The sequence below is a fragment of the Varroa jacobsoni genome, unplaced genomic scaffold (assembly GCF_002532875.2).
Source record: "Varroa jacobsoni isolate VJ856 unplaced genomic scaffold, vjacob_1.0 scaffold_386, whole genome shotgun sequence".
Lineage (NCBI taxonomy): Eukaryota > Metazoa > Arthropoda > Arachnida > Mesostigmata > Varroidae > Varroa > Varroa jacobsoni.
Window position 1 is genome coordinate 422,390 of NW_019213288.1, and position 12,221 is coordinate 434,610.

General features: G+C 39.4%; 1 protein-coding gene across 8 annotated transcripts in view; it reads left to right on the forward strand.

The window, feature by feature from the left end:
- The window catches only part of LOC111259934 (protein O-mannosyl-transferase TMTC3), a 187,676-nt gene extending 182,849 nt beyond the window's left edge, over positions 1-4,827 (forward strand). For all 8 annotated transcript variants that reach the window (XM_022832333.2, XM_086968089.1, XM_086968088.1 and 5 more), the window contains one exon: positions 1,326-4,827. In XM_022832333.2, the coding sequence (XP_022688068.1) occupies positions 1,326-1,583 (258 nt within the window). In that variant the 3' untranslated portion in view covers positions 1,584-4,827. The remainder of the gene's footprint in view (positions 1-1,325) is intronic.
- The last annotated feature ends 7,394 nt before the right edge of the window (positions 4,828-12,221 follow it).

A 12,221-nucleotide genomic window follows, 5' to 3' on the forward strand; every position in this document is an offset into this window, starting at 1 on the left:
TACTTTATCCTTACGGTCAACGCGCGGCTAGTTACCACAACCATGTCCACAAAGCTCTCATCGTATAGGGTTTCCTTCCCTAGGCTTTTCTTTTCCAATCACTTAGCTTCTTCTTGTTCTTCAAAAAGATTATTTACGTATATATATATATATATATATATATATATATATATATATATATCAGAATTGAAGAAGCGACGTTAGTGTAGTTTTTTAAAAAGCTTTTATCCCAACATTTTGCACGTGTCGATCGTTCGGTCTTCATACCGAAAAGGAGTACGCTAATCGCTTTACTCTCGCATTTATCTATTAACCTATCATAATGAAGATCGTCGAGAACATGATATGGAATAATTCAATCAACCTCAGACACGACACCCAGGTTATAGGCCAGTCTACGGCTAAGCAGAGCTCAACTTATAGAGTTATCCGTCTAAATGAAAACATATAATTCAACGAAATGTTTGGCATATGCTGAAAATATCATTCCTAGCGGTCATGTTTATTCAATATAATCACCATTTACTGCTAAGACATTTTCTATTCGGGACTTAAATCATTCATTGATCATTTTCAAAATACGTCTTCTTTCTAATGTTAATCGTACGTCAAGTAATATCGGTAAGTTTAAACGCACTCAAAAAAAATAACTTACATGCAAAAGAATTTCAGTGGTTTGAAATTCTGGACTGATAGCAGCGAGTATTTCGAAAAACGTAAATTATCAAAAGGTCTAAAAGATGCGATCAAAAATCCGATATTATAAAAACAGCCTTTTGAACCATCTTGATGAATTTTTGAAATCCTTAAACCTGAACCTTACTATATAAGGTCTGTAGGGTTTATAAGGTTTATCTTCCAGTTTGCTAAATAGAAATTTGCCTAAGGTACTTAAAGTGCTGTATATAAACGGGCAATAATATAGACCATAGATGTTTAGTATAAAAAAAGAATTTTCAATTTCATTCATCGCCCAGCGTAAAGATACTGATTGACGCATTGTTTTCCACTATAATTCTGAGAAGTCTTAAAGGCAACCAGTTTTTTAGGCTTAACAGATGAACGCATGGTCGCTACATATAAAATGGCCGCCAAACTTTAGCCTCATTGAGACAATGCACCCTGTCGAACTCGTAAATACTCATATCATATCGTAAGATATGAGTATCCCAAAACATACCTGGAAGTATCTACAAGGCAATAAAATACCTAGATGACGTATTTGTCTACGTGAAGTATTTCTGTTATTAGTTTAGGTTTCACCGGATACTTACCTTAAATAGTCAGTGTATAAGTCGCTTTTTTTCTTGCTGCTTCATTTGCAGTGCTACGAAAAGATTCTTTCGGTAGACCCAAACAACGTAAAAGGTGCGCACAATTTATGCGTAGTGTACGTGGAGCGAGGAGAACTTAATCGCGCTGAGAGATGTTTCCGTCGCGTGATATCGTTACACCCCGATGCCGAGTACGTGCAACGCCATCTACAGGTCACACAAACGTTACTTCGCAACAAATCAGGACTTGAACCCAACACAGAGCAGCTTTTACAGCCTCGATTTGTGACGCACGTCAGCTACCGCTAAAAATAAAAAAAAAATGAAGAATTAGCGTGTCTGTTACAAAAAGGATAACCGCACATTAGAAACAGGCCTCCAGACGTGTTTTGTTTTGATGCTTTTCCGTGCGGTCTGCCTGAATGTAGGTATCGCTTGAGTGGCGTCCATGACTAGGACGTCACACAGGTAGTCCTGCAGTAGGCAAGCACACCGTGAGCTGGAACCTCCAGAGAAGCACTGGTGTTAACTAGTCAACAGTTAGGCCAAATGTCTACTATCATTATAATTAATTAATTACAAAGAATATAAATAAGTCTATGATGATGGTATAACTATGGTAGAGAACGAGCAGCGAAACACAAACATGCAAGATACACATATGCAGGTACATGTGTGTGCAACTAATATAGCCATGATTCGAGCCAGGCGTGCTGTCATACCGTAATGGGCTTAATCTAACAGTCTGCGAATAGCAGTTGTCAAAGTGGTACCGGTCGCTTTTTAGTAGAAAAAAATGTGTTATTGTTATGCAATGATGACCGATTGAACGCAGTCATTTATTCTACAGAATTCGACATACCTACGTGTGTGCGCTGGCATAACAGGCAGGTATGTAGATACACCTACATAAATTGTCTAAGAATTACGTATATATGATGTTCATTTCTGCTTAAAAGATATAGAGTTGCATTGCACAAACGTCTGAGCTCAAAATTTCTAAGATCGCTCTGTCCAATTAGTTGCTCAGCGAGGGTACATGTAGGTAGTGCGTGACGCCGCATGGCAGCTGCGGCGTAACGCACAATATCTTGTGCAGATACACGATTGCCCCTATTAAATAAAAATACACTGTCTCATATATGTGACGAAACCTATGTACTGCAAAACGTGTAACTGTGTGCGAATTCGTTCTGTCCGGTCCTTTCCAGGCTTCATTAGTTGTAATTTCCGTATTATGAAAGTCAGTATTGATCTCCGCCATTTGTCTCTCCCTCATGCTGATGAACCCCGAATAGGCAGGGCTTATAAGAAGCTTGAATCTACCTCTCAGATCCTCCGTAAATATTGGTGTGCCACCTAGACGGCGCACGTATTTGTTCAACGGAAAAAGTAGGCTTGACCCGGCTAAGTCTTTCAAGCTTTTTCTGTGGAAGATGTTTTCAAACAACGTGGATTCTCTAGAAAGCAATCAGGGCCACTTTTATTTCGAACAATGCCAGCAATGTAAACCAAAAAGGTGTCGAGGACTTACGTATTTTGACGCTCGTTACCATCGTCTACCGAACTCTGACCGTGATGTATTTTGCAAAATTCAGCTATTCATGGACAAGATCACCCTCAGGTATTTGAGGTTATCGATGCACTCCTACGTTTATATGGAGCATGGCGAAAGCAACATGGTGCCTCTACGGCGGAAGTTCATCATGTTGGTTAAGAATCCAGCTTTATCTACTTTACCTAGCAGGCTGGCGAAACCTTCCTAGACATAAGGCCGACTCCTTCCAAGGATGATCATCAGCGTACGGTAATGTTTTTACCTGTCCTACCAGGTGTTGAACACACAAATCATTTAGCAGGAGCTCAGGTTATCGCTCTGTGCAACGCTAGCCGATAGAATCAACTCCGGCCGGACTATCTGTGCTCACCAAGTTCCCTGTACTATTAACTTGATCAAATGCAACATGTTTTATGGGACCTTTTGCAAGTTTTATTCAGATTTCCGCATCAGTTACTCACGCAGCACGCGAAAACGTAAAACAGTCACCTACATGCGCTTATCTCAAACACAAGTAACGTTAAGAATACGGGACGAACACTCGATATGTAGGTAACCCGATGTAGAAGATAGAATATGTCGAATGAAAATGCAAGTATTTCTCGGGAGCAAATCCTTAAGAAGAATATGACAAACAAGGAGGGGACTCAAGGAAGTGCAACGCTTCTGTTGATGATTATCAAAATGAGTTTAACAAATGATTATGATCCCTGTTTTTAAATTGCGTAACATACGTTGCGAGATATGTGACGTGACAACCACAATAATGGGCCCGTACTGATGAATGGTACTACGTATAAATGGCTATAATATTTGGCAAATACCAACGCGTACAGATAGTGTTGTAACTATAAATACCGGAACAGCGAAAAAAGAACAGGACCCTGACGACATTGCACGGTAAAACGCCTAAGCGAGAAAAAGATATATTCCTCTTTAGCGGAGAAAAATTGAAAGGCGTGTCGCGCCCCACGTTTCGTAAGAGAAATAGAAGTTCAGATGTATACAACCAAACTATATACACTTGAAGCAACACAAAAAACACAGCTGACTCTGTGTCGTAGTTTGTGTGTGTTCGGGATTGCCCGTCGCCGAGGCTAAGTCAAGAGATATGAAAAAGACAGACGAAGGTCGACGATTACAAAGAGCTGATGCTGCACCAGTACACTTTGCAGCTACAGCAGCAGCAGCAGCAGCAGCAGCAGCAGCAGCAGTAAAACAACAACAGCAAAGACAAGGAATAATATGAATAGCAAAAGCAGAAGGAATGGATCCGTCTTAGACATGCTGTCAGAGGAAATGATTAGGGAAGTCGCTAGAACTGTCGGGAACAACCCGAGGGTTGCTGTAGAACGAAACACAGCGAAGAAGAGAAAAGGTGTACCACGCGAGATTGCGTTGTGTCGGCCGCCGTATCTCTCCTCCCCTTCTCCCTCTCTCTCTTTCTTGCTTGAAGTCATATTCGAGAACTGTGCCCCAATCGGCCCCAATGCCAAAAATGAAACATGAAAAATAAGAAATATTGGGGACACAGATGGAGAACACCTCAGGGTGCCCTAGCGAGCGCGGAGTAGCAAATAATTGGAGGAGAGAGAGGGAGAAAGAGAAAGTATGATAGGAAAAAATTTTAAAGCAGCCTCAAAGACTTTGGATTTCAGATACGGACAGCGGATGATGTCTTGACAGCGCCAAATGTTCATACGAGAATGAAATGACAGTACTAGCGTAATGATTATAAAGAATATAGCGACAATGATTATTATTCTATGAGACACAACAACATTGTACATTCTGTGTAAATATCGCCTGTGTAAATTCTATTTATTAATACAGAGTACAGATATTAATTACGGATGAAAGACAGAAAAGTAAACAGGATAGTGACTAGGAAAGAGAAAGTGAAGCTGGTCAAAAGGAAAGATGGCTAACTAAACTATGAGAGCGGATTGAATAAAAAAAAAAAGTTATATATTTATAAATGTGATGCACACCAAACAGTTGTGTTTTTAATTAGATAGTGCCAAATGCATAGAAGGAAATAGGTTACATACTTCTTCCTTGATGAGAAGCGTTAAATGAAAGTAGGCCGCATTTAGACCGTTCCATCCAGATAGCTGATTATTCCCTCCAAAGCTTTCTCCAGTTTTCGTCAACCCGATTTGGCTCCGCAAAAGATGCCTGGTGATATAGCGATTTCGTTTGCGTTAGTTGTGGACTAAATTGACGGTGTTTAAATGACGCATGTGATGAGAACCGCAGTTTTACATATGAAACGTCACTTGCCACATGAGGGCATAGAGAAGACATATTTAAGAACTTAGCACTAGTATAAATACTATTTCGTTTGCAGGTAAATCTATGTCGGCTCTACGAACTCCTCGTTTTAGAGTGGTTTCCTAAAATCTCTTCGGCGGTCGTGCAGAATCGCGCAACTCTGCTACAAATGTTCATCTCGAAGGGGCTTACGAGCTTAGCCCTGTTGCGGTAACCGGAACGCATCGCGTCCTGTCGCGGTGAAATTTCTTATTCGCTTGTCCATAAGCTACATTTGGATGGAAGCCGATATTCAGACGAAACGTTTTGCGAGTGCTGAGAGGAACAGGCTTCACCGGTACATTCAATACAACCGCCACGGGCTTCGATTACGGCATCAATTCAACGACCTGGTCTAGACGGCTTACAAATAGTTTGAAAGCATTTTCCCCATTTTTACATACAATTTTTTGATAGTAACTATGAGCCCAGCGATATTACCGCGCATATATTATTCAATAGAGTTCCGGTCGAAAACGCTAGAGACAAAACAGATTTAGATTTTAGGCTTATAGTCGGCCAAGAGTCCTAAAAATCTAGCGGTCCAAAAAGATCCAGTGTAGAAGCTAATTAATTTTCAAAGGATCCTATAAGTCGTTGATATTCTGATGAACCCCCGAGCCCTTTCGGTCAAATTGAACATAAAGTTGACGCACAAATGCTGGCAACAGCTTTAAATAACCAATAATGTATATGATTTCTGAGGCCTTCTGTCTGACGTAAAGGCATGCTTTTGGCATGAACGTTATTTATATTACACTGCCATTTGTTACATCTTTCTTTGTTCTTTTTTACTTATTGAGTACAGTACATCAAAAAAGTCTTAGCTATTTTACAGGCTGAGTTGAGCACATCATTCTGAGGGGAAAATCTGGGTACCTCAACTTTATACATTTCACCTCTATGTAAACTTTGCACCGCTAACAGGAACATAAGTAGGTGACTGTTTTTATACGGGCGTAGAAATTAAAAACTGAGATCTGTGTAGCATTGTTCCTTTCGGTGTTACTAATAATAGTTAAGAAGTAACGAAGGGAACTAAAGTTATTACTAAAAGGTAAACAACTGAAACTCCTCTCTGAAATTCTGTTTATATTCAAAGGCTTGATGCGTTGTATCATAAATAGTATCTTGAGTTATGTAGACGTACTTAACCAATCACATGCACTCATTCTGTGGTGTTGTCGAATCTAATCTTATACACTCAGACTGTGCTTAAAACTAGGGAAAGAGAACAAATATTTACATACGTAGTGGTCTTCAGTTGCTCACTACTGCGTAATCTGAATTTACTCAGATTCCTACTGAAACGCGTAAACGACGCGATATTCAGGTGACAGGCATTTCTGCTTAGCTTAAACATTATCATGGCTGGCCGTTGAAAGCGCCTCTCGAGAGAGTACTTTCCTTTGGTGCTGTTTAAGAATTACAATCGTAAAATAGGGACATTTTAAAATGCATATCGTAACCAACATGTCACTGTAGATTCTCCATTGAACTTATTTCAATACTGGCGTCTTATTGAGGCTGCTTCAATATCTCACTTAATCAGTAACTTTACTTCTATGAAATTTGATGTAAGTTAACGTGTCTACTGCCGACGAAAACATACTAGCGATGAGAGTCATTTTGCACGTCTGAGTTCTTACACCTTAAAGATACGTTCACTAGACCTCACACTGGCACTTGTCTTTCTCGTTTCTGGGTTGCTGATTCAGACCTACTCTTGATGGTCAAGTTTTTCATACTTTTAGCCTTTTGGACCACTGCCCTCTTCCCGCTGAAGTCACGTTAACACAAAATCCCTTCTGACCGCTCTTCGTACCACTGCTCAGTCGCTACAGGGTATTAAACGCCAATAACTATACGAAATTCCATCAATTTCCAACCATTAAAAGGAGCGATTATTTTCTGCTACCGACCCGGACGAGTCTGTTGACATCTTGTGATTTTCTCTGGATGAGCAGCAGATCCCCTTAGAGACTGTTAAGAAGCTTCGAAGATCTCAAAATCTGCCGTTGTTATAAAGAGAAAGTTCGGCAATATTTCTACGCAGCGAGCTCGAAGTGGCTCGGAGCTCTTCAACTGCCAGTTGAGCAATTACTTCTTCAGTGGACAACGCCATGACCCACCCATCTCTTTCGACTATCAACTTAGTAGTAAACACTTGTCTAACCGAGACGAGAGTACTTGCTATCCTTTCTCCCCGTACTTATCTTTCAGCTGTTGTCCCGTTTTCCCAGTCTGACTTCCTTGTCATGCTCTAATCGTTAAACTTTGTGACAGCTGTAAAGGAAGGACTGTAGCGAGATCCCGAAAGTCAACAAGTTCAATAGACAATTTCTGATTGTTTCCATGGCCTTTATCTATCCTTTCATTCCCATCTGTACAATATTTGCTGCATTTAAACTACACTAACTCCAGTTCATAGAGGTAAAGGCCCAAAAAGTAATCCCGGCTCCTAGAGGCACATAAGCATTGCTACCTTTCTCGTGAAAATGTTTAAATTTAGCTCCGTTTTGAGTATTTTGCTCTTCGCCAGGTCTAACTTAGTAAACTTATCGAGCTGTGTTCGACAGTAATAAAACACATGTTGTTGGTGTCACCGCAACGATTGAAATATTCCTCGATATAGCTAAAATCTTCGACCACCAAAATTATGGGATGTATCAATAAAGACCTCGCGCTGGGAAGCTACCCTCTTTGCGTTTGCTGTCTACCATTCCATGTGGCTTGTGCTCAGCATTACCAAAACGCCCACTGTTCTCGTTAAACACCCCCAGTCTACTTTCACTGTAACAGCATCTTTTTGTGGCAGCTTAAAATCTGGTCGTAGCTGCGAAACTAGGTCAACCTCCGTTTTAAATCTCTAGATTCGACCTTCCTTTTTTAAAAATAGGCGCGCTTTCAACATAGCCAAATTGGTTGCTTCCATACGTTATCGAAAATCCCCACACTATAATTAACTAACAATTTCAGACTACTAAACGTTAGGCATTGTCTGTACTGTTTTATTTATACAGAATACTCATTAATATTTTATCACTTATTGCAAACACAGGTGTGTATTTTTAGGGCCTAGTTGACCGCCTGGCCATGACATGTATCAAAGGGAACAAACAGTTATCCGATTTAAAGACTAAGCCATTTTCACCTTTAAGCATTCGCCAAGATTTTGTTAGCAAGTAAACTGGCACATAGAAGACTGCCCATAAATGCGCAGACAGATTTATTAAACTGCAGGATATTCACATTGAGTGGTCATGGGGGACCCGTTGGGGTGTTCGCCGTTGGGAATTGAGGCCTCCAAATAAAAATAGGCTAACTTCTACAGCACCGAGACAATTAGTTTGCAATGACTTTTCGCTCATCTGCTTTACAAAATCTCCATCCAACGCTTGTTGAGTTAGAGGACCCAATTCGACTTTTAAATCAGGTTCATCAGTCAAAAACGCAGTATAAAAAAAATCATTAATAGGGCTTCTCTAAGAGGTTACGATTGTTGTACGTGCTGACTGTTCAGTCCACCGTGCTTTTGGCATCATAGTATTTAAACGTACCGAATAGAACATTCGCTGAAAGACTCTTAGCTTTGTCTGCCGTCAAATAGGATGCTTAAGCCTCATCTTTGCACGCGTCTTTAAAATTATGTTAATAGTTAATAACATTTGTATATAATTTTATCTGGAACTGTTGTCTGCCTAATAGAGCGACATATGAAGGTTAGATAACTTTCATTGAGAAATCTACTGGATCCGACTATGTTAGCTATCTATCTCATTTTTGCTACAAATAGATGCGCTATACTTCGCTGTGATTTTGAATAAACTATATTTGCGCTATATTTGATACTTCTGTTCGTATCAAATATAGCGCACATACTTTTTGTTTCTATCAATATCTTGATTGGTTTATTACTGCACATATGGCTTTGTACCATCTATTTCATTATCGGCTCTAAAAAGAGAGTTATTCGACTTTTTTTTTATAACGTCCCGAATTATTATTATTATTGGATACGCTTTTTTTTTTAATTGGTGTTTTACCAAAACTGGAAATGTAGATATAACTTCGAGTTACATTTATCTGTTTTGTGTTGTTTTTAAGTTCACATCAAGACATGATTTTATGCCTTCTTTAGGCAGCGACGGCCTAAGCTACGGTTCTTCTAATCAATTTACAATAAATGTAAATTAAAACTTCAATATTGTATTATTTTTGTATTAATTAGACGAACTCAATTTTTCTAGCTATTACTTCTTGGTTAACAACGAATTCTATTATAAGCGTAGGTTGATGCATATATTATTATTTTATAAGCCAGGCGGTTTTAGGCTGGCAAGGTTCGCAAAGCTCGGATGGACGTGGTTTATCTGACCGTATGTTAAACAGCATGAAATGAGCCTCATTAGCAGTTTAAAGAAGCAACGGGTCACTTAGACGACCTCCTGGTCCAGCCATCGGAGAGCTGGAGCTGCTTACTCAAGTAAGTGGATCGCGAAGAGACGGAACGAACTACTACGGGAGAGATGGTTAGGACAGGACCTTGAAAAAAGGACCTGGTAGAGCGCTGGTCAGAAGACGTTTGAATTAATCACTACGAATAGACCAATGGCCAGACATATGATGAATTAGGCAGATACGGATTCGTTGATTACAAACATTCACCAACTGTTTTATAGGACATACCCACTATAGACGGAGCAAAGGAGACGCATATATCGGAATTGAATATTCTACCTGCGATTCCATCCTCTCGTTGCGGTTGAGTTTATGCCCGCGCTCGCATTTTAGGTAATATCTAACTTACTGATATCCTGCAAGGTTTCCCTTATGACCAAGTAAAATATCCACATATGTATGGGTTTATTTATATTATCCTATAATCTGTTCGGCAAAATGGCTGACTTTTACACTCGATAATAAAAACACAAGATAAGTACTTTTGTATTATGGTTGCGTAGGTTTGAGTTAGCCTGTTTGACGGTACTGGAGCCGGTAGGATCAATAGCATCTGTATTGACGAAAATGTCCGTAGAAGCTTCTGTGTACAAATTTCAGGAACCTGTTCCTACATGTGTTAAAAACTCTGTTTCAAAGATATCGTTATAGTTAGCAAACTGGCCATTATTACGTCATCAGTTGGGAAACAGCTGTTTCTATACAAATCTGCAGTGAAACAAACAAGAATTAATACTATTTCTGTAGCTTCTAAAGTGAAGGTGACAATTGGAAATAATGGTAGTGCATGCTTTTACTTTTTCTTGATAGACATCGTAATTATCTATATATAAATCGGGCTAAAAATATTTCAAATATTTTATTGAACCAAATAAAATCGCAGGCGTTCGCTCCACGGGTCGATTATCAATAAATATAATTATGCGATAGTTGATTAATCGTTTAGGTTACCTTTGGTAAGTTAGTATTTAATTATCTATTAGCGACCATACAGAAGAAATGTCTGCCGCTAAAAAACTCGCCCGTTATACGCGATAAGTATTTTCATGCAGTTTGCTTTGGTGTCTGTGGATTACGCTGGATTGTCTATATAGGACCTCTCGTTCTCAAGAAGACAAAACGATCGGGGGGTATGAAAAATGTTTATTTTTACTCCGTCCGTAGCCATAACCCATTGCTTTCCATTATTATCATAATTTACAGATCCAGGCATTAACCCAGCATTCTAAAAATACCTCTTCATTTTTTTTGGCACTTCTCCCCAACTCTAGCTTGAAATCGTTCTCGAGTGCCATGCACAGCACTTCTCCAAGTTCAGTGGAAACTTTGGCCTGTAAGGCAGCCATAGTTGGTGTATTGGCGGCGACGACCTCTTTCGGTAGTACTTCCCCCAAGCAACGAGAAGGCTCTGTGTGTTCCGCTTTATCGCAGAGCTCCTTTAGGGTCATACTACTAACCACCTGCGTACTTGAGTTAACTTGAAGCACAGGTTTTCTATTAAGTCTAAAACATTTCCTACCTTCATCTAGTTCAGTAGCAAGGATCATTTGAATGAGCTGTTATAAAACAAGCTTCAACACGTATTTTTAAAATCGACTAATGTAACATACCAAAAAAGACCTTGACTCGACGTTGTATATAAGTACATTTTTCGGACAGACTATCCGTTCACATTACATGAAGAAATATCGGATAAACTTGTCCAAAGTTGTATTTGAAGTTAGCGGTAGCAAATGCTTATGTTATAGAATTCATCCGAAATGAATCTCGAGCAACAGTTTCTATTGACGTGAATATATAAAGTACAGTAAAAGGTGTGGATAGTAAAAAGTATATTATATAATATATTTCGATCCTTTTATAGTTACGTCAAAATATAATATATCTAACAGAACCATTGTAAAGCTTATCATTGCCCAAATCCTGCATACGTGCTACATCCTGCATGATATAAACATGCAGCATGATTGATTCAGTCCACTACTGACTTGTTTCCGCCAGCGGGATTCAATTCAACAACCATTGTTATTATTAATCTAATTTTAATCATAAACATTATGTCAGCTTTGAAATCTATCACTTTTTTTGATGAACGGCTACATTTGAGTCGGCGTTTACTATTAAGCAACATTTTTCTTATTACCACTGTTTTCCATGCACGAAGAAACAGTGTGTTATAAATGATGTTCTGCCGTTCGTCCACGGATATCATTCCAACCGGCTGGGAGACGATTCTAACATAGTCTCTCTGTGTTTATGTTCAGTGATCGTATCTGCAAACTTCAACTCGCGATGGTCGTACGCTCTGTACTCGCTTCATGTACTTCTCTCATATTCTTCTGTAGATCTATAATATTTCACAGGAAGCGTCAACAACAAGACGACGATACGAAAGCAAGTTTGTCGTCATCGCAACGGCTACGGGAGCGATGTTGAGCAGCGAACGTTGTTGTTAGAAATTTCTTCCTGCCTCTGCAGCATTTTCAAATTGGCAACTTTTATATATATACGCCAGTGAAAAGAGAGAAGCAGCTAATTATTCCAGGAATTACCATGCCACAGTTCTATACTTATGCGATTCTACAATGCTCCGTCGCCGCAACGTTGTTTGGTAT